Raw genomic sequence first — 27,854 nt, 5'->3', positions numbered from 1 at the left:
ATTCTTGTTTTAGATATGCCTGTGCATTCCGAAGTCATGCTATTGTGAAATTAGACCAGAATTTTGTGTCTATCTTGAGTAAATAGTAACATAGCTGACATGCTGTTGTGTACAGCTCAAGCAGGAAGCATCAAGAGTTTGTGTATGATTAAATAAAGGTGTGGTGGGGCTGTAAATTCAGATCAGTTTGCATGTTTAACAGCTGTAGCTATTGTGCTGCAGTCACAGTCTGTTATGTGATGAATAACTGTTTGTCTCACATGCCTTGTTTGGGGCAGTGAATCCTAATGTACCTGTGATAGAAGAGTAAGCAAGAGGAAATGTGCTGGTAAGTGAATTATACTCACTAACAAAGGAATACTAAAAAACATTTTGGATATGCACCATTGTAATACCATGATATTAATGAAATATATTGGAGAACCATTTAAATAAGTAACCATGTTGTTATGATTTGATGCCATCACTGTACTATGTTCTGCCACGGTGATTGGTCAAGGTCACTTATGGTGGCTGAATAATTTGGAACATTGTGGTATTATTAATAGATGTGTGCGCGAGATCTGAATCTCTGGGTACACGTGTAATAAGGGCGCAATGTAGGCGGTGCATTACTGACTGCAGGAAAACGAAACTAGACGGTGCACCGATTACTACAACCGTTATATGGCGCGTTTGTGTTTATATAAACGGAATACAGGAAAAAGAAGCCAACTACAGGCGTCAACCGCGCGTTGCGTTTCATCTGATCAGTTGACTTCGTCATCTAAGAGTTGTTTTCGCCAAAAAATGCCTTACATGTATCTGCATCAAGTTTCATGCAGGTTATAGGTAAGCTAAATTTGTATTTTTCTTTTTAATCACTAGGGCTGAGCCAAAGTCTGAGCGCATGCGAAAAAATAAGGACAACATTATATTTTATACACTGCAGCTAGCCAAGAACCGCCCACTTATACAGGAAGAGATCATTTGACTGACATGTAAAGTGACCAATCATAGTTCTTTTTGATTTTACGCGCCATCTAGTGGCGGGTTTGTTTAAAAGAGTAGCGAGCGCCATCTTTGTGTTTTGGCGGGAATGACACGAGGCCGTTAGGGATACTTACAGTCTCTTCAAAGGGTTGTACAGTTGTTTAAAGTGTTTTTGGATCAATATGCTGATGAAGCATGAAACAATATCTTTCCAAGGAATTTCAGTTGACAAAAAAACTCCAGACATTAATTACATGTGATCTAGGAGCTTTTTGAAGGCTTTTTGCAGTGTATGTCATTGAAGAGACAGGTCCATCCCTCACAGCATCGTTTCCCTGATAGCACACGTAGATCTCGCAGACGCCTATTAGATGTGTGTGATTAGATCTGGAAGACGTCTATTTTATGTTGTTTGCTCGTCTTCAATATGTCTATTAGACGTATTGTATCTGTTTCCTCTCAGATGTCTATTAGACATTCAGCAGATGTCTTTGAGACGTTTATGATTTGGATTGTTCATAAATCTGATCTTTTTGAGATGTTTACCGGATGTTTATCAGATTGTGATGCTTTCCAGATCAAAAGATCTAAAACAGACATCTTGGGGATGTATGTGTGCTACCTGGGTTTCATTCCTGTCAAAAATCAAAGATGGCGCTACTGTGAATAAGGTCTATAATGCCAAATATATAGCAGACCGAAAACACGAGCTGTAAAAATGAGATGTAATCTTCTAGGATATTTATACAATGCATGCCATTGAAGGGACTTTTGGTCTTTCCCTCACAGCCTCCATTTCATACCAGTCAAAAAAAAAAATAAAAAAAATAAAATGCTACTCTGAATAAGATCTATAACAGAGATTATTTTATACTTAGCCTAGATATCAAACTCTGCAGCTTTACCATAGGAAAGAGTGTAATGGTCAACTAGCCTGTTACGTTAGTAAGTCACCGTTTGCGGATACCATACATATGAATGGGGAGATCCATAAACTGACACCTACCTGTCGCAAAATTGCCTGTCTTCGCTTATAAAACAGCCATTTTATTGTTGTAAACTCCACACAGTTCCCTCCAACAGGATTGTTAAGTGTAACACATGTTGAAGATTAGCGGACAGGCGGTCAATTCATTAAGTGATGAGCTGTTTCCTACAAAAGAAGTTTATTCAGCGTATTGAAGCATCTCCTCTATAGACATCCATTCAAAAATAACAGCCTTTGGTCCCTCGCCATTGTACTGCCCATATAATGTCTATGGGACTGCCACATTATGCTAAGGGTTTTTGTCTATAATATACCAGTGTGGGAAAAAATTCAAATAATGATGTGGCAGTCTCTGCAAATAGTTGTACAGAAAAAAATAGCAGCAAATATGGGTAGACTTTGTCATTAGAATTTCTGTCTGTCCAGACGTAATGAGCACTTATTATTTCACAGAAATAACTCAAAAAACACAGATGCCACTAACATGGCAAACTCTGTCAACTCCAGTTATTAGTTCTGTGTCAGACTTAAGAACAAACCACAGTATCAACCCCCGAACCTTGTAAACACAACTTGGTTTCCAGACGGACTGGTGGAAAGCCTGTGTGCCCTTACTCCCGGAAGTTATGTAAAGACAGCCAGATTAGATTACATCAGATTACATTTTCTAGATTGAGAAAGTGCTTTCCAGTTTTCAGCAATATGCATCAGACATCAGTGAATGGACTGTGGGTTATCCATCAGAAGCCACGTCCACACTAATTTTCTAACAGTTTCCTAACGTTATCATGTTCCAAAGTATGTGGTAATAGAGAGCATTTTCGAAAGTCTACGTTATCAGTGGTGAATAAGAGGTGTAAACGTAGCAAAATCAATGAGCACCTTTACATGCACGTTCCTTCATCGATTATGCTTAATAAGCCGATAATGTGTGTGGTCATGTAAACACAATAAATGGCTTTCTTTTATCGGTGTAAGGTCATGAACGGCTTAAGAATAAACCTGTCGACACTGTTAGATCTTTGTCCATTACCCGATTGTACACTGCATGTAAACACCTTTACCGGCGTTCTTACCAACTTATCCAATTTACACGCAAGTGTTGAGCACATGCGTCTTCATGGTTTGATGTCAAGAGAATAACTTGATTATTTCAAATCCCATGTAAATGTGGTTTTCTTGCTTTGACGGATTTTTTTAAATAAATAGATTTTTGAGAGTTATCAGTGTAGTGCGGTGCATGTAAACAGGCTCGATGCATTTTAAAATGAAAACGTGTTAGTGTGGATGTGGCCTAAGGCTGAGACTAACGTTTAGCTAACTGAGCTAGGGATGCCATAAGACAAACTGTTGCAAACCTCAACAGATTGTGCCCCAAAAATGTATTAATTGACTCAACTGAAAGTTACTTCATAATTCGTGCACTGCCTTGCACTGCAGCAATTGCTATACAAATTTGCATTTAAACCAAAAGACCATTTATTTAACTACATATCCCCCCCACCCCATCTGTATTACACAGTTACCAGAGGCAGTCATCATGGCACAGGCATCTTCTGAGGGCTATTTAGAGTCAGAGCTCACCTGCACCATCTGTCTCCATCTCTTCATTGACCCAGTCACTCTTCCTTGTGGTCACAGTTTCTGTCTGACTTGTCTGGAAACACCTGAAAGTGATAAAAGTTCTGGATCTGATCAAGAACTTTGCTGTCCGGTGTGTGGAGAGCAACATCTCAGCCCAGAGACCCTACCGAGAAATGTCAAACTCAAAAAAATTGTTGAGAACTACAAGGACAACAATGAACTAAAGGCCAGTAGTGAAGTTCAACCAAGTGCAGAAGACAAGATCGTAAACCATAATGATGAACCATCTTCAGGACACTATGTTGAGAGAGAGGATGGAACAAACAATGGAGAAGAAATCTACTTAGCTGATGAATCTTTGTCAGCAGGTTTTGGTAAGGACAATCTTTTGGAGACTGAAGAAAGTGAACGCAGGTCTAGATTACTTCCCATCGTGACTAGTCTCCAAGAAAAGCTTGCTCTAGTGGATGATCTGATGACCAAAGAGAAGGACAGAGAGGCTGCAGTCAAGGCGACACATGCTCATCTGAGGAAGGAGATTGGCAGCATACTGGAGGAAATGGCAGAACTAGTTAAGACCTACAGCATTGCTGGTATGAAGCTTCTTGAGCTTGCGTTGAAGCCCAGAGAAGATGCTGCACAAAATAGAGTGCATACAATCTCAGACGTCCAAAAGCAGTTTAGGATGGCTGAAGTCCAGGTAAATGCTCTGATGGGTGAGGAAGATGCCTCGTGTTTTAGTGATGGAGTCCAAAAAATTGAAGCCCAAGTTTCCAACTTGAATGTGGAGCCTCTAGAGGACTTTGCAAGTGATATGGAATTATACACCAATTTGAAAAAAGTCTATGTAGAAATTGAGCGCCATAATACCCAACTCCGTCTTGGGCTTGGATCTGCTCAGCGAGCTTTACGTGTTGTTCTCAATCCTTCAGAGGTGACGTTTGACCCTGACACAATCCACCCCAACCTGGTCTTGTCTGAAGACCTTAAAACACTGTCTTTTAGTGTTGCAAAGCAGCCCTATCCAGCCAGTTCCCAAAGGTTTACTAGCTTCTTCCAAGCTCTGAGCTCCCAGAACTTCTCCAGAGGAGAGCATCTCTGGAGCATGCGAGCTGAAGGTTGCTCCTGGGTTCTGGCTGTGTGTTATGGAGGACTTCCCTGTTCTGGTTCTGGAAGTGGTCTGGAGAGCAGCGCTGGATCCTGGTGCCTCATGTACTGTGATAACCTGCTGAGGGCCTATGAAAAAGGAAAGGACATACCACTTAGACGCACGCCATCTCTGAAGAGAGTGGAGATACGCCTTAGCTTTAGTCATGGTACTCTAGCATTTTATAGTGTTAGTGATGTAAGTGGGGAAAAAACTGAACTGCACACCTTTAAAGTGAACTTCACAGAGCCTTTGTATCTGGGTGTTAGGATGATGTCTGGGCAACCCAAAGCGCACATAACAGTGAGCTAGTGATTTAATCAAAATTCTTATCTACACTCACACCTTACAATGGACCTTAGTCAGGATACACAGCATATTTAATTTAACGGGAATGCCAATGAGGCTGTGAGGAATAGAGGTACAGTTTGTTCAATAGGTAGATTTTCAAAATCCTCTAGAAATGTTTTGGAAAGACATATTTTCAGTATTTTGTCAGTTTGCAATATTTCAATTAATCAAATATAGTATTTCTCAATTCATAAGAGGTATAAGATGTTGCGTTTAATTGTTAGCATGAGGAATAAGTCACAGTTGTTGAATGTAATGCAGGGCTATATTAAATTGAATTGCATTTAATACAATGTTAATACCATTGTTGTTCTGTGCTTTTCTTGCAACATGTTCATTACTACTTGTATCTGAAATTAAAATAAAACAAACAATAACATCTGGGTCAAAGATATGACGTACATTTTTTGTCCAGATCGACATTTTTAAAAAAAATTTTTTTATCATTATTATTTTTCATATCATTAAATATAAATATTTTGACATTTTTATGAAAACGCACATTTTGTTCAGGTCATATAATTGTAATCCTGAGAAAACTATTTGATAGTCTTGGCTCAAAAATTAAGTTTATTTAACGCCTTGAAAAATATGTTTGAAAACAAGTTCTGTTCACTCTGATATATTTAAGATGCAAGGAACCTTAAGGCCCAAACATACTCTATGCAAGTACATGAACGCAGACGCATCTTGCTACGCAAGCTCGATTTCACACGTCGTTGCGTTTTGAAATTTGTCAGCGCTCAATTCATAACACAACGCAAGTACACGCTGCATTCTCAGCATTGCCGCTAGAGTGTATTTTCTTCTTTCAATCAACAACTGTCATGGCAGACTCTGGCAGCAATTTGAGTTGAATCTTTTTGAAAAATATAGATGACTTTTTGTCCCCAGTCCATTCAAACGAACTTGTTTTTTCTCCGTGTCTCTCCCCACTCCTCAACTATCGACTCATCTACCACATCCGGACTGCATCTGAAAACGTAGTCAGCTGACTTGCTGCCTAATCAGTTAATGGATTAACTGACAGCTGTTTTGAATGAATGGAACTCTTAAAGGTGCAGTATGTAACAATTTCCATGTAATATTCGCCTTTTTTTTGCCAATGTGTGAACTGCTTGTAACGCAACTTAAAAAATGAGCCCTTCCCGGACATCCTAGTTTGCCTATTAAAGCCTGTAGACTGATTTTCATGTGAAGGGAGCGGGTCAGTTTTGCCGGGAAAATCCAAAGGATGTGACATTTATGCGCTCCCGAGAGCCTTGCACAGTTATAGCTTCTCTTCCGCTATTCAACAGCGACAACAGACAGTCTGCAACACTAGGTAACGTTATCTTAGAGATGGAATCCAGCAAACATCCGGTTCCCAGCACAACACCGACTCCTACACAAACTCTGAGTAAGCCACAAAAAAAAAAAAAAAAAAATTTATATATTGAATCCCATCTGGCTAAGCGGGAACGTGATCGTGGTCAAGTTAAAATTAGAATGAACATCGGCAGGGCATTTGATTCCTGGAGGGACCGTCGTTCGGTTTTGGGGATCAAAACCGACCCTGAATTGGCGTCATAAGGACTGATCTGTGTAATTTTAGCGAATTTGATCTTGCCTGCTAACGCTGACGAATTGCAAGCTACCTTGCTTCGTAACTTTCAAATAATTTCAACGATCTTCTCTTTATTCTAAAAGTCAGGAATACAGGATAAATTTAAGCAAATACGCTGGTTTCTTGATCGTAGTACAGCATATGACATACAATAGTGCAACATAACAGTGCAACAGTAAACCTTTGGTATAGTTGGGTAGTATTTGGCTGTATGTGTGTATCAGTATGCTATGTTAGCTGATAAGTAGTTTTAGTTTAGTCTCAAAATTTGTAGTAAAACAATCATAACTGTGTAATTTTAATTATGCTGCCTCATCTGTCAGCATGATGCCGGTGGATCATGTTCAGTCTCTTTGTACGTTACGTCATTATTTTGACCGATGCTCGCTCGCGTCCCTAGGAGTGTGTGCATGAGCATGAGCAACAGGTAGTTGCTACAGTTCACTTAACGGCCACAGGTGTCATTAATAACAAGGGTTTCTGAATCTTACATACTGCACCTTTAAGGAACTGGTCTCTGAACAGTTTGAAAAGCACCTTATTTTCATCCTGCCGCCGTATACAGCCTATGAAGGCAGCATTTTCCTGGTTTCAGACACAGCCCCAGTTTCGTGGTCATGCCTAAATAGGTTTGTAACTGCCAGAGCAAGGAGAGAGCATACGTAATGTATGTACAACGGGACCACGCATTGGCCAAGTTCTCGTGTCTGCATTTGCATACTTGCGTGAAGTATGTTTCGGCCTTTACTTTAAAGTCATTAAACAATTTTGTGCGATTTTTATTTTTTATTATTATTAATTTTTTATAAAATGTAGATATGGTGGCAGGTATCTTCTATACTGTGGAAACAACCTTCGCGCTTTTACCATATTGGAGAGCGTAACGGTCAACTAGCGTGTTACGACAGTAAGTCACCTTTTGCCGATACCACACAGATGGATGTGGAGAGCCGTAAACTGACAATTACCTGTCGCAAAAATCGTCCGTGACTTCCATTATAAAACAGCAAATGTATCGTAGTGAACTTCACACATAGTTCACTCCAAAAGGATTGTGTAGTGTAAAACGTGTAAGATTGGCGGACAGGCGGTCAATTCATAAAGCGATTAACTGTTTCACAAAAGCAGTTTATTCAGCATCAGGAAACATCTCCTCCATAGACATCCATTCAAAAAGAATGGCCTCTTGTCTCCTCGCCATTGTACCACCCATAGAATGTCTATGGGACCGTGGCGTTATTTTATTCTATGCTAACCTTGTAGGCTCCCTCTTCAGAGCGGCCATAATCTCTTTAAATATGGCAGGTCTTTTATTTTAAAGTGTCTCAAAGATAGCGTCCATCTTTGGCGTCTTTTATTGTTTTGTAAAAGGCTTTTATTTTGAAGTGCAGCATGGACGGCGGCCATTTTAGTTACGTTAACTGCTTTCACGCTGACTTTAATCTGACAAGCGCAACGCGTCTGACGCGTCAGTTTCATTCTGTCTGTAAACAACCGACACACGGACTGAAGTTATTATGCCTCAATTAACCTGTATGATCACATTAATATTGGAGCACGTCAGCCTCTGATCTCAAATCAGCAGCAGTTAAAGGTGAGCCGTGTTTGTGTGTTTTATCAGCTGAATGCAGTTCAGTGTACGTGTGTGATGTGTCACATGATATAATGTAATATAAACATATTACATACGTGCAACCTAGATACAGAAAGATTCCCTTTCATATTCAGATTTATATTTTTATTTGGATCAATAAGTGTTGAGTTTGTTTACATGGACTCTGAGCTCTGTTATGTAACGCCATACATTAATACACACACACACACACACACACACACACACACACACACACACACACACACACACATTCCAGCAGAGTAAGTTTGATACATTGTAAACATTTTGATTCCTCAATGTATCATCTGCACATTTGAATAGTTTTTTTATTAGCCTAATTAAAAGGATTACATACAATTTTGAGAAGTTATGCCTTTACATATCTACTGTTAATATTTAATGATTTGTGCACTATATTAAACTAAATTATTAAAGCACAAATGAACAAATATTGTAATTTTTTTTTTGGTGGTTTGTACAAAAATATAACAATTCGAACTGAGCAAGTTTGAGAGGTAATTGGTGCATTAACACTTTAATTAGCTATTTAGTCATACATAATACACAATAACATATAAAGAGAACAAATATAAAGAATTATGTAACCAAGTTAATCACTCATGGTGGTTTGCATGTAACATCACACCCTGAATGTTTAAAAATGACTGATCTGTCCACCATGCATCAGACTGTTTAATACATATTGCATGCTTCTTGTCTAGTTAGATAAAGCTCTGTGACTGTTTGCATACATCTACTATTAGCTCAAGAAATATGTGCATATTTAAATATAATGCATGCATGTGATTGTAAATTAAAGTGGTTTGTCTCTTGCAGTGGTTTAGTCCAGCATGTTGGTGACGGTGACAGAGGTGGTGCGGTTTACTCACTATAGCAATACCAGTGTGTTTCCCACTGCGAAAAACAGCTCTGAAATTATTCCAGATCATGAAATCAACATCACTAAACCACACAAGTGTCTGCAGATCCTGTACGAGGACATCGGAGACTCGAGGTATGGTCGTTTTCACGGGATAAATGTAGGCAAAGTAGCCTGTGTCCAAATTTCTTTACGTATAGAATATATTTAGGAAATACAAGTGCAAATCCAAAGAAGTGCGTGTTAAAAGTTTCGTCAATTTTTTTTGTAATTAACATTTTTTATTGATTCCTACAAAACATATATACAAGAGCAAAACAAAACTATATATATATATATATATATATATATATATATATATATATATGGAATCAACATTTAAACCCCACAACCACACCTCCCAATCCCCAACCCTGCCCTGACCCCCAACAAACATCCCTGTGGTCACATAAGAGTATATACCCATGATTATAGACACACACAAAAATAAAAAGATAATAATAATTACACGTCCAGCAATGTCAGATATCCGCCCCATTTCTCCATAAACAAATTCAATTTTCCTAGTCTTCTTAACGACCCTTCTTCAAAGGCCGCTACCCTCCCCATCTCTGAGCACCGCTCATGAAAATGAGGGCGCTCCAGCCGACCTCCAACCCCTTAAAAGAACCTGTCTGGCAATCATGACGCTAGTTAGGACACAACTCTTTATGTGTCTGTTCTCAACGTCGATGACTGCCCCATCGCCCAAAATACAGAGTCTGGGGCAAAATGAAAGCTGAGTGCCCAATACATCACTCACAAGACTCTGAACCTTCAACCAAAACTCCTGGATCTTATCACACCCCTAAAAGACATGGGTTATGTCTCCAATTTTCGTCAGATTTGCTGGGGAACCGACTGTAGGTTTTGCCATTTTCACTTTAGAAAAAGCCACTAGTTTATTTTATTCTATGTGCATATCCTGTTTTTATTATGGTTTAATGAAGATTCAGCGTTGCCCGAGTATGTGTGACACTGAGTTATGGGAAACTGGGAAGGTAGTTTTTAATCTGGGCTCTTTGCCATGTTTTAATTCCTGATACAGATTGAAATCACATACACGGAACAGTTTTCCTTACATACAGATGATCGTGTTGAAGATCTAACAGTAGACTCTTGTGTCAAACCTGTGAGGCCCATGAAATGCGTTATTTAAAAACAAGAGCTTTCAATTCTGCTTTCGTTTCTGTACAAATGGGACTGTCCTCTGTCTATAAAATACGATTACTTCTTATCCTCATGGGACCCTGGAATTCAGTTTGGTCCTCTGTGGAGGGTATTTGTTTATGAACATACATGCACGATGTGCCAGGATCTGTTGCGTCCTAAAGAGGACATCCTGGGCTTTTCAGAGATAATACAATGCTTGGGGTTTTGGCCTTAACAACTTCCTCTTTTTGTTTTAAAATAATGTCTTCTGTCAAATCAGCAAATTGTATGGAAAGAGAAACAGTATAAATATTATTTTGTTATTGGAATTTTGATTTGATAGATTCTCTTGTTGTTTCTTGTAAATAAGCATCAAAGAAAACGTTTAGTGAGTTTTCAAAGCAGAGTTTGATTTTCTTTTACAAGAACGATGTGTTCTGTAGGGGAAATTAGGACTTTTCACCTGTTGGGGAGATACTACTGGGGATTAGGATTAAAAAATACAATATTCCTGTGAAACATGAGATATTTGTATGAAACGTATAAAAGAAAATTATAAATTGGGTAAAAATGTAATATTCCTGTGAAATATGAGATATTCCTTTAGAAGCTATTGTAAATTATTGTGAATAGGGTAGAAAATACAATATTTCTATGAAATATGAGATGATAACAAGGATGATAATTCTCTTCAATTGCCTGGTCCTGTTCTTAACCCTTTCATAGGTAGTGTCACACATATGTGACGGTTAATAACTGTTTTTATATTCTTTGCATTCTTAACATAATGTTGTATGAGTGAAAATAACTCACTCTGTGGGTCATTCAGGGGAATTTAGAACCTACTCATGAAAGGGTTAATGGCAAAACTGGCCCAACCAAATAATCAGTGAAGGAAGATGAATGAATTTAAGCTGCTATAGCGAGCAGCCCCCTCTGTTGGTCAAAATAAACAGCACAAGGTAGGCTTTGCTGCTCGGGCTAAGTTTCTTGCCATGTAATATAATTCACTATGCAGGCTGTTTTGAACACTTGGGAAAAATGGGGACAGCTCCTGTCAGGGACAAACTACCAAAAACCGGGACTGTCCCCAGAAAACAGGGACATCTGGTCGCCTTAATATATGGGAGAATCAAACATCTGCTGCTCCTTTTACCATGATGATTCAGATAGATTGCTAATTATTGCTTAGTTCTGTGTAGGGCTGCAACTAATGATTATTTTGATAATCGATTAATCTAACGGTTATTAGAATGATTATTCGTCTATTCTGCGATTACTGCAACGATTAATCATTAGCTCTTAACTGATTATTCAGCTTGTGCCTTGATTTAAAAGGTTGTATTAAACGTGCTTACTAACAATAAACAGGACAAAATCATCTTTTAAAAATACCTCTAAATGACATTCACTGAATTAAAGGAAAAATACTTTTTATTAAGTTTAATTCAGTAAAGAAATTCACTGCAAAGAAAATCCTCTTGTTATCAAGTGTTTTTGTCTTGTTTTCCATTTAAAATAGTCTAAAAATCCTTTAAACAAGATGCATTTACTTGAGAAGCAACATATAAGATATTTAGGCTTGTTTTAAGAGAATGTATCTTAAATATAAGTGTATTTTGTATATAAGTGTATTTTTTCACTTCTGCGAGTGCAGTAAAGACAAAATATACTTCTATTCAAGATGTATTCTCTAAAAGCAAGTCTAAATATCTTATATGCTGCTTCTCAGGAGAATGCATCTCTTTTTTAAAGGATTTTTAGATATTTTAAAATATTTGTATTTGTAATATTATATTCAACATTCTCAGATAACTATTTTTTCTTCTGCAGTATATCTGCTAAAGAAAAGTTACATTATTTTAAAGGAGTTTTAGATATTTATATTAGAAAACAAGCCAAAACAAAACCAAATCAAAAATATATTTTGTTGCGGTGTATAATGGGGCGAAGACTACACTCTCTCACCTTTCTGTTCACTTCAATCCATCTTTAACTCACAAAAAAAAAAACTCTCTCTTATTAATAAAGCTGCGTATTGCCAGTTCTCTTCACGATAAGTAATGCACAGTGACATATATATTATGAATAAGTGAGCCATCATGTTATAATCTAGCTGCAGCAAGCGTGCACTCGAGAGAGAGAGACGAGCGTCCCCGTGACAGAGTGTACATCAGCCGGTGCAGTTTCAATCTCTTCCCCCTTAGATCGGGACATTCGCACAACTCATAGAAGAGGTGCTGACCGCACAGAGAAATGCCAGTTTCAGAGTTTGTAGTTATTTACATGATCTACTTCAGTATTATTTTAACTTTAATAAAGCTATAACGCATTAAATATAACTGCATTAAAGATGTAACGCCGGGTGTTTTCTTTAAAGAGCTCCAGCTCCACTTATTCCACAACGAGAGTGCTTCTGTATTTACTTATTTTGTATTTTTGCGTTATAATTCCCTCATACTTTGCGATCTACATCACCTGAAGCTGTTTGGAAAGTTTAGAGTGCATCTGGATTGTGAGCTGTGTAATTCTTCCTCTCCTCAGTCAGAACCGCAGTGCTGCTCTCACGCATTTACATTTACATTTATTCATTTGGCAGACGCTTGTATCCAAAGCGACTTACAAAATAGGAAAACATAAGCGAATCATCTTAAGGAGACAGTGGTATGAAAAGTGCCATATTACAACATTTCACTAGCATCAGAATAGTATTCAAAACAGAAAAAATTGCAATATTTTTTTTTTGTTTTTAAATGACTGGTTAAGTGCTCATGGAAAAGATGTGTTTTTAGTCGTTTTTTGAAGACAGAGAGTGAGTCAGCTTCACGGATGAAGTTGGGAAGGTCATTCCACCACCGTGGTATGATGAAGCTGAAAGTTCGGGAAAGTGTTTTGGTGCCTCTTTGTGTTGGTACAACAAGGCGGCGTTCCTTAGCCGACCGCAGGCTTGTAGTGGGCACGTAGCTCTTCATAAATGATTTTAGGTATGCTGGAGCAGACCCAGTGACTGTTCTGTATGCCAGCATCAGAGCCTTGAATTTGATACGTGCATCAACCGGCAGCCAGTGGAGAGAGACAAGGAGTAGTGTAACATGTGCTCTCTTTGGTTCATTAAAGACCAGACATGCTGCTGCATTCTGGATCATTTGCAGGGGTCTAACTGCACATGCAGGGAGGCCTGCAATGAGAGCGTTACAGTAGTCCAGTCTAGTTATGACAAGTGACTGGACAAGCAGTTGTGTGGCATGTTCAGAGAGGAAGGGTCTTATCTTCCTGATATTGTAGAGTGTAAATCTACATGATCTTGCGGTCTTTGAGATGTGGTCTGTGAAATTTAGTCTGTTGTCGATGGTTACCCCTAGATTTCTGACCGATTTGGAAGGCGTTACTGTAGTTGCACCCAGCTGCATTCATCATTACAGTTTAATGTGATCTCATGTTACATTAAATGACATCAAACAACTATTCGACAATTAAATTTTTTATTGTCGACGTTGTCGATAACATCGACTAATCGTTTCAGCCCTAGTTCTGTGATGTGTTTCAATTGTACTGCATCCATAGCCAACTTTTGGCAAGCGATCATTTTGGCAAACTTTGCGAGTTGAATTGGAATGATAAATTATTTCATATTGCTGCGCAGTGTGAACCGCTAGAGGGCGCCACGTGCTATGGACTATCGGCAGCGGTTTATGATTATACATACAAATTGTTTGATATACAGTGATTACTTAGAATTATTTAGCAGATTTCTTATTCTGTTATTTCTGAACTTCTGGGTTTATTAGATTTTAATTTATTTTACTTTTACACTCTGTTGACAACTTCCCCTTGTGGTGCATTTGTACATTTTTCTTGCACACTTTTGTTTCCTATAATGAAAAGAACTTGTTGAAAAAATCGAATCGTGAATCGTCCATAAGTTTGATTATAATCGAGATGCCATATCACCCAGCCCTAATGTATAGAGTAAAAAAAGTTATTTCTATGAAATACGAGATATTCCTATGAAATGGAATTATTATTTAAAATAATTTTATTATTAAAATTATTTTGTAGAGGGTAAAAAAATACAATATTCCTATCAAATATGAGATATACTTTTGAAACTTATTTAATATTATTTATCTCATAACTTTTTTTTTTTTTTATAATTCAAGTAAAAATTAGACCCAATGTAGGCTGTTGGAAAAAAACCCTTTTTGCTAAAGTATAAATTTTTGCCAAATTGTGTAATAAATCAAGTAAATATGATATAACCTAACCATCTTGAAATATCTTCAATAACAGATTTGAGAAACTAGGTGCTAATTTTGGTTCATGTATGTTTAGTGGACATGTTTAGGGAAATTTTTTGTATCAAGGTTTTATGTGTGGGTAAATAGCTACTTTCCATCACATTTGAAAGTGGACATTCCTGTTTTAAGTGTGTGTGTGTGTGTGTGTGTGCGCGCGCACTATTATTACAATAATAAACCGATTGTTTCCGTGCTGTTTCTGTTGAACATGGTTAATAAACAGCATGTTGACAAACTCTCTCTTGGCAGTAAATCTGAAGTACTCCTGCGGTGCTGATCTGTATCTGTTTGTGTCTGGTTCTCTCTCAGGGTTCGTTTCTGGGATCTAACGCTGCTCATCCCAAATGTGGCGTTCCTCATATTCCTGATGTGGAAGCTTCCATCCGCTCGTGCAAAGATCCGTCTCACCTCCAGCCCCATATTCGTGGCGTTCTATATACTGGTATGCACCAGAACGTTCCACTTCTGCTGTCCTGAAACTGCAGTGTGGAAGTTTGAATTTCATTGAGAGAGAACTGAGGGGGAAATCTGAATGACATGCCTGTGTGTTGTGATTCTAAGAGTAATACTGTCAGGTTTACTCATCAGACTGTTATAACTCTCTCTTTTGTGTTGTTCAGGTATTCGTAGTGGCGGCTGTAGGAATCACTCGCGCTATAGTGTCCATGACTGTCAGCACATCTAGTGCTGCTACACTCATAGATAAGGTAAAACACACACTTAAACATACATTTACTGAGCCATCTAAATGTCGACTTCCGATTGACTTCTGTCTTTCTTGGAGTAAAGGTATAGTTCACCCAAATATTTATTCAGTTTCATTCTGCTCCAAACCTATATGAATTTTTCTTTTGTGGAACACAAAACGAGATGTTTAGCAGAATATTCACTTTGCTGTTTTCCATTCAGTGAAAGTGTATCAGGTGCTGTCAAGCTCCAAAAAGCATTATAAAAGTACCATTGCTAATGTCTGTATTTGTGTTTATAGGTGCTTTGGGAAATCACAAGGTTCTTTTTATTGGCTATTGAGCTTAGTGTCATCATACTGGGATTGGCTTTCGGTATGTTGCTGCTTTCTGGATGTTTATTACTGCTTTAAACTCACCGTACACTGTTTCTGTTTAGCAGTGGCTTGATAGATTCTACTTTTACTCTGAGTTTGATAAGAACATGTTTATTTTGTTTGCATTATTTTGATAAAATTCTATGGTGTGTGCTGCATTTCCTGTCAGAGTGACAGAGTTTCCATGCTCACCTGGAAATACCAGGACATTTGGAAATGGGCATTTCCAGGCCTGGAAAAAGTCATGGAAATTTCTATAGTGAATATTAGGGCTTTGAATCGATTAAAACACATTAAACTAATTAATCACACAGTTTTCTGTGATTGGTACATCATACATTAAACCAAACATTAAAATATAATCATAAATATATTTACTTTGTCTCAAAGTAATTGGTTAGACATCATTTATTTTAATTATTGTAATATAAACATGGTAAAATGTTCAGTTTTACAATAATTAGTTAATTAGATGCATATTTACAGGTATAAATATTTGAAACAAGTATACAGTATGTATACAGTATATGCCATAAAATCAGTGGACATGCTATAATTAAAAGTTGGGTTTTCCTGTGGACTTTTTTAAATAATAGGGTCAAATGGGCAGATTAAATTTATATCAAACTTTATTGGCAAGTGAAACTTAAGTGTACATTGCAAATGCATTGTTAGACACTATACGTTAGAGGTAGACCGACATATCGGTTTTACTGATTAATCGGTGGCTATAGTTGCCTTTTGGAACTATCGGTTATCTGCAAAAATCTACGTTGATAGTTGCTGAAAGTCTTCATCATTTGAAGTCCCCGGTGTGTTTGGGCCTTGTTTATACTTAAAGAGCTATATGTAATATATTTACTGTACTAAAGCATAAAATTATCATAATATGTTATCAGAGATTTAGGAAACATGCTAAGTTGAAATACTGGCTTCTCCAAAAACAATGCTGCAGCCAGTATTTCTGTTTGTGTTTTGGCCTGTGTGATCCCATTTCACAATAGTATTTTGACACCCCGGGGGTGCCAGATTTGAAACAAGTTAGCGGGCAAACACAGCGCGCTGCAGCCATGGAAGCCAGCAATACATCTAGCTAACATTAACAGAGTTATAAAAAATCCACATGAGCTGGTTTATAATTTTCAAACAATAGAAACATCAGCTCGTCGCTTGCCATTGTCAGTTTGCTCGTTCCTGTTGCGTTACCTCAACCTGGCAACCCGCGTGAGCTTCGAGGCTGGGGAGGAGGGGGCGGAGGAGACAGCGCTCTCCAATATTTAGAATTTGGACTGCAGTACCCATTTTATATGCTTGATGTCAATGTTACATATTGCTCCTTTAAAAGTCCTACGTTATGCACCAAATCTTCATTTTTTTTTTTGGTTATTATTGGGATTTTGGTAAAAAAAAAAAAAACTGCATCTGGGATTTTATTCATTTTGGACTCTTTGTCTTGCCCGCCATTGTATAGAAATATATATATATATATATATATATATATATATATATATATATATATATATATAATTTTTTTTTTTTTTTTTTTTTTTTGACATTCTATTAATATATTTGAAAAACTATCGGCTGATTAATGGGTTATTGGCCTTTTCCAACACCTTAGTTATCGATATCTGCAAAATCCACCATCGGTTTCGGGGGCCTGGGTAGCTCAGTGGTAAAAGATGCTGGCTACCACCCCTGGAGTTCACTAGTTCTCTAGCAACCAAATTGGCCCGGTTGCTGGGGAGGGTAGAGTCACATGGGGTAACCTCCTCGTGTTCGCTATTATGTGGTTCGTTCTCGGTGGGGCGTGTGGTGAGTTGAGCGTGGATGCCGCGGTGGATGGCGTGAAGCCTCCACACGCGCTATGTCTCCGTGGCAACGCGCTCAACAAGCCACGTGATAAGATGCGCGGGTTGGCGGTCTCAGACGCGGAGGCAGCCACCCGGATTGAGGTGAATCACTACGCAACCACGAGGACTTAAAAGTGCATTGGGAATTGGGCATTCCAAATTGGGTGAAAAAAACAAACAAAAAAAAACAATCCACCATTGGTTGACCTCTACTAGCTATACATACTAGAGATCTTTCTTTATTATGGTGGGCAAAGACAAAGAGTCCAAAATGAATAAAAGATGCAGTTTTTAGTTCAACCAAAATACCAATAATAATCAGAAAAAATGAAGACTTGGTGCAAAACGCAGGACTTTTAAATATAAACAAGCCAGAAACACACCGAGGACTCTTATTTTGAAATGACGAAATGATGAAAAAACTATCAGCAACTATCAACATAGACTTTTGCAGACAACCGACAGTTCCATAAAGCAACTATCGGCACAGATTAATCAGTAAAACCGATATATCGGTCTACCTCTAATAAATACAGATATAAAACATTGAATGCTGAAGTTTAAAATCTCAAAACTATTATTTTCTCTGGCTGCTGTTTAGTCTCTATCGCACGCATGCTGGGTCTCTCTACTGCATTAATTGGATTAATTTTGTTAACGAGTTAAACAGTCATACATTTTTGTAGCTATGCCGTGCTCTGAAATTTTTCATTGGCTAGAAATTGCTCTTCGTGAGTAGTGCATCACGATCTTCATTTGTTCTCGATATGGATTCTTAAATGCCAAGATTGATCTTTTACTCAACTTTTACAGTGTGAGTAAATTACAACAAAAATAGAAACATTTAATTCTAATCACACACAGAACGAATGCGGAAAGAAATCATGCATCTTCACTCACGTTAATATGTGCTCAGTGGAATTGCTTTGTGAGACGCTCGCTGAACTGCCGCTGTTTTAAAGAGACAGGACCACTTTAGCACATGTCAGTGTAAATATTTGTAGATAGTACAAGTATGCATGTAAACAATAAATATGTAACATTATGCAATATATGCAATTTCAAGACATCATATTTATTGATAGAATACATGAAATGTTTACATTTTAAAAAGCTAAAAATGACCAAAATGATGACAAACTAATGATAAAATAAAATTGGTAAAATTAATATTTTCGTAAAGTACCATGTCAGAAGATCCCCTGTATAATTAACAGCATTAGCTGAAAATTTCTTTCATGTGTATTCAAAATGGTCATTATAACTAAAATATACCCAAATTAATTGGAATTGAATCAAATCTGGAAATCTTTATCAATATCAAGCCCTATTTATGAGTGCAATCTCTATAAATTGATTTTTAAATATCCATATCCAGTAATCTGAATGTCTGAAAAAATCCTGGAAAAGTCATGTAAATATTATGGAAATGCATTGGTCAAAAAGTGTGAGGAACCCTGGGGTGACGTGTTTTTTGTGATGTTTGTTCAGGTCATCTGGAGAGTAAGTCCAGTATCAAGCGAGTGTTGGCCATCACTGCAGTCCTGTCTCTAGCGTACTCCATCACACAGGTATGTGCTCTTATATATGACATATCCATGATCTGAAGACATTTATAAGACATCTTTTGCTCTCTCAGGGAACTCTGGAGATTCGTTACCCAGATAAACACCTCTCGGCCAAAGACTTCAACATCTACGGACACGGTGGGCGGCACTTCTGGTTGGCCAGTTCCTGCTTCTTTTTCCTGGTACATAATTAATGATCTCTTTATTTATATATTCCTTTTATTAGGTAAGCATCACTATTACTATTGCTCACACTCTAGGTTAGTGATTTGAATAGTCTGGTTTGTTTCTTATTTTCAGTTGTGTGTTATTATTCTAATTTTAAATGTGTTTTTAGGTGTATTCCCTGATAGTAATTCTACCCAAAACTCCAATCAGAGAGAGAATCTCATTGCCATGTAAGTAAACGCATCACTCTGACTCTGTCTGAGTGTGTAATTTCTGTTTGTCATCTTTAATCATTAACTCTTGATGAATCCGATGAACTTCTCTTTCTCTATCTCTCTCGTGCAGCCAAAAGGAGCTTTTACGTGTATGCTGCGATCCTGGCCGTGTTGAATCTAGTTCAGGGTTTGGGCAGCGCTCTGCTCTGTGCTGACATCATTGAAGGCCTGTGGTAAGAACTAATATTTAAGAGTTATCCAGATTTAAAGCTGTTCATCTCAATGGCACTTGCTCAGCTGGTGCTATTTCTACAGGCTAGGAAATGGTTTGCCTTATTTAATTTTTAATTTTTTCTATTTCTATAATTGTTGTTATATGACACATGAGTTTTAAAAGATGTGAAGTCTTGGATTCGCTCATGTGACTATATCAGCAAAGGTATGACTGTTGTTCTTGGATATATCCTGTAATGTTATGTCAATAATATAAATTTTATTTAATTTTTTTCACCCAATTTGGAATGCCCAATTCCCAGTGCGCTTTTAAGTCCTCGTGGTCACGTAGTGATTCGCCTCAATCCGGGTGGCGGAGGACGAATCCCAGTTGCCTCGTCTGAGACCATCAACCCGTGCATCTTATCACGTGGCTTGTTGAGCGCTTTGCCACGGAGACATAGTGTGTGTGGAGGCTTCATGCCATCCGCAGCATCCGTGCTCAACTTACCATGCACCCCACCGAGAGCGAACCACATTATAGCGACCACGAGGAGGTTACCCCATGTGACTCTACCCTCCCTAGCAACCAGGCCAATTTGGTTGCTTAGGAGACCTGACTGGAGTCACTCAGCATGCCCTGGGATTCGAACTAGCGAACTCCAGGGGTGGTAGCCAGCGTATTTTACCACTGAGCTACCCAGGCCCTTTTTTCTTTTTTTTTTTTTTTAATGAGAAGAAAACAATATGTATACCTGTATATATTTTGTCAATACAAGGCTCAGATATTTCAATATTTTGAGATTATCGGCATCACAGTAGTGACCGCTTGATCAGTTAAGAAGTGTCAGTGTCCGTTCTTAAATCTTGCATCAGCATTGTCTAAGGAAAATGCACATGTCCTGTTTTCAAATATTTTAACATTTGAGTTAATAGGGTGTAATTTCTTTTGTGTCATTTGTAGTGCTGTCAGTCGATAATTATTCTATTGTGTATATTTTATCGTGATTAATTGCATAATTTTTTTGAAGTTAATGCTGAAATTTGAAACCATATATACTTCTTTTCCTGTCAAAATGCATTTATTTCCATCTTAGGAAAGAAAGCAAAACAATTTGTAACTTTATTAACATTTTCCAAACAAAGCCTACCACAGTATATAGATAGAAATGCACTAAAATATCACCAATCAGGGCTCAATGCTAAGTATTTTTTCAGATTTTTAATGAAAAATAGCTGTTTCTACCATCATGGATTTAAAATGTGTCCGAAGCTAAAACATTTTTTTATATATATATTATGCCTTTAAGACAATTTCCCCCCAAATTGTATCACATTTATAATTTGCAAGATATGATTTATGCCTTATGTAACCCCCTTATAAGTGGTTTAAAGATATAAATTCAATTATATTAACCTCAAACGTCCTGCCATTTACATATGCTTTTAAGTGAAGAGATCTTTTGAGCAAATTATGGGTTTTCGGTCACCCGTTTAGTTATGCTGTCAACTTTTGTGCCATGTGTAGTATTTTCACAACAATTTTGGATACTGAGCAGCTCCGATTTCAAGCCATGTGCGTAACCGGGGTTTGAAAAAACGTTTATTACGTTTCATTCAGCACTTCATCTCTAAAGGTGAAATAATGAGAGAAATGCACCTTTTTTTTTTTTTTACTGTGGGAACAATACTAGCGCTCCGTTCATTTACGAGTGTGCATGCACGCTAAACAGTGTCTACGCTGCATGGAGAGAGATGAATTTACAGTCCAATAGAAAGTCACTGTAGATTTATTGTGTTCCAGTGTGAGGATTACTAATTTTCACCAACATGTTAAAATTAAAAGTGTGGGAATTTCATGCACTGTGAACATGGAATGTGCAGGGATAATTACCGCACCGAAATTCATGAAGTGGTTTCTTTATCCCTGCAATTTTCTTGGTACAATTGGTATGAGTATTTACAATGAGAATATCATGTAATTAATTCAGTTTAGAATTGTAATCTATTGACAACCATAAAATAAATAAAACACAATTTAATGACTGCAAGTGACACAAACGAATTCACACTATTTATATACAGTATATACACAGGAGATGCCCTCGCAATTTGACAGATCTGGAAAGTTTTTGCAAAGAAGAGTGGGAAAATATTCCCAAGTCTAGATGTGCCAAGCTAATAGACTCTTATCCAAACAGACTGAGTGCTGTAATAAAATCAACGGGTGCTTCAACTAAGTTTTAGTTCAGGGATGTGCACACTTATGCAGATAAGTTATTCTAAGTTTTTTATTTTTATTTTTTTTCTCTGAAATGTGTCACTTTGGTTTTCAGTGGCATTGCACAGGTTGTCATTTTTACATTAAAGGTGCAAAAAGTCTGAAATGATTTATCTTTAAACCTGCTGTTTTAACAGGGGTGTGTAGACTTTTTATATCTACTGTATATTATTATAAGTATATTTGATATATATATATATATATATATATATATATATATATATATATATATATATATACACACACACACACACACAGTGATCAGCCACAAGATTAAAAGCACCTGCCTAATATTGTGTAGGTCCCCCTCGTGCCACCAATACAGCACCAACCCGCGTCTCGGAATAGCATTCAGATATTATATTCTTCTCACCACAATTGTACAGAGTGGTTATCTGAGTTACCATAGACTTTGTCAGTTCAAACCAGTCTGGCCATTCTCTGTTGACCTCTCTCATCAACAAGACATTTACATCCACAGAACTGCCGCTCACTGGATGTTTTTTGTTTTTGGCACCATTCTGAGTAAATTCTAGAGACTGTTGTGTGTGAAAATCCCAGGAGATCAGCAGTTACAGAAATACTCAAACCAGCCCGTCTGGCACCAACAATCATCCATGCTCCAAATCAGTGAGATCAAATTTTTTAATGTTGTGGCTAATCGGGGTGTGTGTGTGTGTGTGTGTATATATTGACGACTATTGAAAAACACAAATCAGTTGTCTATGGCCAGAATGCGTTGTGTTAGGACTTGCGCTCTGACACATTTCGGAGCGCAGTGATGCACAAATCGTGCTTGCGTAGCTAGATGTGCCTGTGTTCATGTACTTGTGTGGAGTATGTTTCACACTCACTAGTCTTCTATATCTTTAAGATTGTGACTCTGTGTATCTGTTTTTCTGTGTGTTTTCAGCTGTGTGGACGTGACCACATTCCTCTACTTCTCTGTCTTTGCTCCTCTGATCTACGTGACATTCCTCAAAGGATTCTTCGGGTATGTAGATGCACCTGCGATTCAGACGTCCTCTGTGTCAGTTGATTCTGTTTGTCATCTTGTTGCAACACGGGATATTACAGTCATGTCCACTAATACACCCCCCAAAAGTGCATTCTTGTGAAATTGCAGTGCCTCAGTGCCTTTGATCGACTGTAGACTGGTAGTGGTTCAATCGGTAGAGACTTAAAGGGAAAATACTTTAGAAGTCCACTTGGTAGTGTTTCTTTGCACATCACAACTCACTATAGAACTAATTTCAAGCATTTAAGCATCAAGTCTTTTGATTTCTTTAAATCATTAGAAACTGGGTAGTAGTGCTGGGTAGTATGGATTACATATAATCTGGATTACATGATTTAATTCTATTTCATTTTATAATGTGCATAATCAGATTACAGTTACTTTTTATGGATTGCATGATTACATTCTTGATTACATTACTAATTAGCCAACAGCAATAACTATGGCATAATATTCTGATTATACTGCTACATTTTAAAAGAGCGGTCTGAGCCAGAGCCTGAAATACGTGTGATACTGTAGGTCTAGTCAGGTAGATAACTGAGCAATGCAATCTTTGCCTTATAAAAATCATATCTATTAAAAAATAGACTGTACATCCAATCTTAATAAGCACTTGGTGGTTCTGTATGTGTATATATATATATATATTTGCTTATATACTGTATGCATATTGTGTGGTATGTTTTACTGATGTTTAATGAAAGGAACGTTAATTGGTACGTAATATGTTTAAATCAATTATTAGATTTCAAGATCATCAAAATATGCAGTGAGTAATCCAAACGTAATCAGATTAGATACCTAAAAGTGTAATCTAAAATATTACGTTACTGATTACAATTTAAATAGTGTAATTTTTAATCAGTACCGGATCAGAAGTAATCTACCCAGCAATGATTAGGAACATAAATTGAAGAAAGCTTTTCAATAAAACTTTTGATCGGTTGTGTATGTTAAAAAGTTATTATTATGTTAAAGGTATTTTTTCAAACTTAAGGACGATTCGATTCATGGGTGTGCAAGAAAAATCCACAAAAAACTACACCAAACAGGAAATTGTCAACATAGTGTAAATGTAAAATAAATGAAAACGTATAAAATCAGAAAACTGCAAGATACTTCTAAGCCAATGTAGGTATTCATTTGTATCTAAACCAAGTCTAACTAGAAAGTTATTTAGAAATCACTATCTAGAAATAGTCAAGTTTATTTAGAAAGTACTCATTGTATATCAAACAATTTGTATGTATAATCATAAACCACTGCCGATAGAGTCCATAGCACGCGGCGCCCTCTAGCGGTATACGTTGAATTGAGCTTTATCAAAATTATCGCTTCCGGGGGGCCTGGGTAGCTCAGTGGTAAAATACGCTGGCTACCACCCCTGGAGTTCGCTAGCTCGCTAGTTCGAAACCCAGGGCATGCTGAGTGACTCCAGCCAGGACTCCTAAGCAACCAAATTGGCCCGGTTGCTAGGGAAGGTAGAGTCACATGGGGTAAACTCCTCGTGGTCGCTATAATGTGGTTCGTTCTCGGTGGGGCGCGTGGTGAGTTGAGCGTGGTTGCCGCGGTGGATGGCATGAAGCCTCCACACGCGCTATGTCTCCATGGCAATGTGCTCAACAAGCCACGTGATAAGATGCGTGGGATGATGGTCTCAGACGTGGAGGCAACTGGGATTCGTCCTCCACCACCTGGACTGAGGCGAATCACTATGCAACCACGAGGACTTAAAAAGCACATTGGGAATTGGGCATTCCAAATTGGAAAAAAAAAAATTTATCACTTCCAAAATGTTGGCTATAGATGCAGTACACTTGAAACACATCACAGAACAAAGCAATAATTAACTATCTGTCTGAATCATCGTGGTAAAAGAAGGAGAAGTGGATGATTGATTCTTCCATTTATAGCCATATGATTTCATTTGAAGTGCCCGAAGCTATCACGTAAATGACGCTTTATTATCTAACGTATCCAACAATCGTGTTTGCTAATATTTTTAAGCAAAACCTTGATTCCTCAATTTAAAAAAAAGAAGAATCGTGTCAAAACAACTAAATTTGAAATTAATCGAAAAAAATGCACGGCCCTAGTTAGCATTTTAAGCTCTGAATGTGTTTTTAAAGATTTCCTGTTTCAGTGGCATACCCAAAATGAAAGGCTTATAACTCTCAAGGGTCAAGTGTTTGGTATCATTGTAAAGAAAATGTTTCTGTTTGTTTAATTATATAAATTAAGATGCATTCTGAGACTCTCAGCATAAGAAACTGCTGAAAACAAAAAACAAAACAAAAAATTGAGCCAAAAATTCACTTTTTTTCCTATGTTTCTTATTTGACATTATATATCTCTGGGTGCAAATAAGGTGGTTCAGAAAAACTGCTTTTGTTTTTTTCCCAATAATTTCAACTGTATCTGAAATTTTTTTTGTGTTGATACAACAAAGCAATAGCATTACAAAAATAATTTATCATAGTGTCCAAAAACGTCTCCAAGTGTTCAAAAGCCTCTCCAAACAAATAAAACATAATAATTGGACATAAGAACTAATTACACATGCAAACACAACAATGACTAAAGGTTTTCACAGCATGCATACATGATTTTAGTAATGAGATTTCACAGAATGAGTTTCATTCTGTGTCATTTGAGTCATCATTGAGTCTGTGTCATGTATTTGGCGCCATCTCCTGGTGGCCATATGTAACATTGTGCTTCATGTGGATTATCTAATGATCTATGCATCCAATTATCTTGTTTAAAGGATAAACACCTCCTCTAAATAATGGTATGTTATATTTTATATTCCGTTTATTTTTCATTAAGTTATAAGTGAAAATGCGGCATATAAGCAACACCAACATAATTGTCAAAGACATATACTTAGCTATTACTCGCTGTATTTTTGTCTGTGAGTAAAACAAATAGGCTGGTTGTTTTCTACTCTTTGAGAGCTTTCCAACAACATATGACACATGGATATTTGATGAGTTTGCTGTTTTTACTGATTACAATAAAATGTACAGTGCAAAACTATTAATAAATTATCAAAACAGAACACTTCTGATTTGTCTGCAAATTTTAAAGCACTTATTAAGTTTTGGTCATAATGCCTACATGCATTGTAAAGTAGAGCTTCAAAACTTTAAAACAATAACTATTTTGTGTTCATCAAGTAGTTATTCATATTTTGACGATATTTTTTTTTTCTTGAGGGTTCGCCGGCCTGGGCCCATCCGAGCTTGAAGGGTTAAAGGTAGTGATAGACCGATATATCGGCTAGGCAGATTAATCGGCCGACATCTGGCCATTTAACTGTGTTAATTTGGCCGATTAACAGAAGTGTTAACTTCTGTGTCAGTTCCAAAATCTACCAGTATATTTGTCAATGAATAGTTTATGCAAATTTGAGTAAATATTGCATAAAATAAGTGTTTGTTTCACTTTATAATTTCTGTGTACATTAGATTTGCTGTTGTTGAATTGTATTGTTTATCGGCATTTATATCAACCATCGTGCTGTCTAGATATCGTATCTGAGATTGAAAAACCCACATCGGTCGACAACTAGTTAAAGTTACTATTATATATGCATTTCAAGTTTCTTTCTGTAACAATTGAAGCTTTTTTTTTCTCCTTAGTTCCGAGCCAAAGATCCTCTTCTCCTACAAGTCGCAGATAGATGAACCAGAAGACTCTGACGTCCACCTGCCCAACACCTCGTCCTCCGGCCTGGGCAGGAAGGATCTCGATCACGGCTCGTACTCCAGCACGCAGATCGACGGTTCTGGAGCGTACCTGGACGACGTGGTGTCTGGACCGTACAGCGCAGGAAACAGTATCAACAGCATCGACAGTGACCGCTGGAGAGCTCTCAATGCCTGAGACACACAGAGAGAATGTTTTAAAAATGACCTCCACACAGGAAGAGTTTGATGTGCCGTTGATTTAAAATTTAGTTTACCGCCTTGAATTGGTTCTTCATAGTGCTCTGTTATTTAAAAGTTAACATGATTTCTTTTCAACATTCCTCTCGTAACACCAGTGCTCTTCATTTTAACTGGGAGTTGTTCAACAGCTCTGTTAGAAGCAAATTTATTGGACTTTGTGAAGGGCATAACCTAAATATATCTGCTGAAAGCATAATTGTTTTAGTTTCTGAGATGTGCTGCTGATACCAGCAAAAGTCTGCTTGATTTTTGATGTTCCTTTTCTGTTATTGGGGTTGTTGTGCACTGAGAAATATTCATTTTGACCATTCTACAGCAAACATGGCTATGAATTTTGGTGCGTAAAACATACTCTAACTTTTTCATATGGTTCATCTGGACTGGCCAAAGTTTGTAAAAAATAAAAAAAAAATAAAAAAATAAATGTATTTCTTGATGCTGGATCATAGTTAGATTTGAAAGTATTTCCTTTTGATTTTTATTTATTTAAGTGATTTGTTGGATTTTCTTTTAGCCTGTTATTAGGGTTGGGTCAGATCTTTCTATTTGACAATGAAAAGAAGTCTGACTCCAACCTGGCTTGTCACAACAACAGTTATCATTCCATGTAAAATAAATGTAATGCAAGAATAAGGACCATACTAAGATAAAATGTTCAATTTGCTTTATTTTTATCTGGTGTAAATACCTGTATATGAATAACAACAATGTGACAAATTGTTTGTGTCAATTAAATTTGGCCAGAGTCAAATTTCTATTTCTGATTAATCCTTACCCTTCACTTATTTCAGTTTGAGCATGAAGAGTAGAGTTTCAAATGCTTTAGGTGAGTATACCAGCTGATATTTATCGGGTGAATTCAATCATATTAGTTGCTCTCAAATGCC

At 37.3% G+C, this 27,854-nt stretch overlaps 2 protein-coding genes across 3 annotated transcripts; both read left to right on the top strand.

Moving 5' to 3' along the window:
* The first annotated feature begins 161 nt into the window (after positions 1 to 161).
* Positions 162 to 5,555, top strand: trim107 (tripartite motif containing 107). The gene is made up of 2 exons (XM_051706381.1): positions 162 to 328; positions 3,483 to 5,555. The coding sequence occupies exon 2, from the start codon at positions 3,501 to 3,503 to the stop codon at positions 5,001 to 5,003; it is 1,503 nt and encodes a 500-aa protein (XP_051562341.1). The 5' UTR covers positions 162 to 328; positions 3,483 to 3,500; the 3' UTR covers positions 5,004 to 5,555.
* tpra1 (transmembrane protein, adipocyte asscociated 1) lies at positions 605 to 27,721 on the top strand. Of its 2 annotated transcripts, none has more exons than XM_051706390.1 (11): positions 605 to 831; positions 9,101 to 9,278; positions 14,942 to 15,074; positions 15,253 to 15,339; positions 15,621 to 15,693; positions 19,040 to 19,119; positions 19,188 to 19,298; positions 19,454 to 19,514; positions 19,630 to 19,732; positions 22,907 to 22,987; positions 26,659 to 27,721. In XM_051706390.1, exons 2-11 carry the CDS (start codon positions 9,115 to 9,117, stop codon positions 26,900 to 26,902), a joined length of 1,137 nt encoding a protein of 378 aa, XP_051562350.1. In that variant the 5' UTR covers positions 605 to 831; positions 9,101 to 9,114; the 3' UTR covers positions 26,903 to 27,721. The 2 variants fall into 2 exon arrangements, with proteins under 2 accessions (XP_051562350.1, XP_051562349.1); XM_051706389.1 differs by lacking the exon at positions 605 to 831 and adding an exon at positions 8,075 to 8,242.
* Positions 27,722 to 27,854: the final 133 nt, after the last annotated feature.

Source organism: Myxocyprinus asiaticus, chromosome 9 (genome assembly GCF_019703515.2).
Source record: "Myxocyprinus asiaticus isolate MX2 ecotype Aquarium Trade chromosome 9, UBuf_Myxa_2, whole genome shotgun sequence".
Lineage (NCBI taxonomy): Eukaryota > Metazoa > Chordata > Actinopteri > Cypriniformes > Catostomidae > Myxocyprinus > Myxocyprinus asiaticus.
This window is presented reverse-complemented; position numbering and strand designations above follow the sequence as displayed.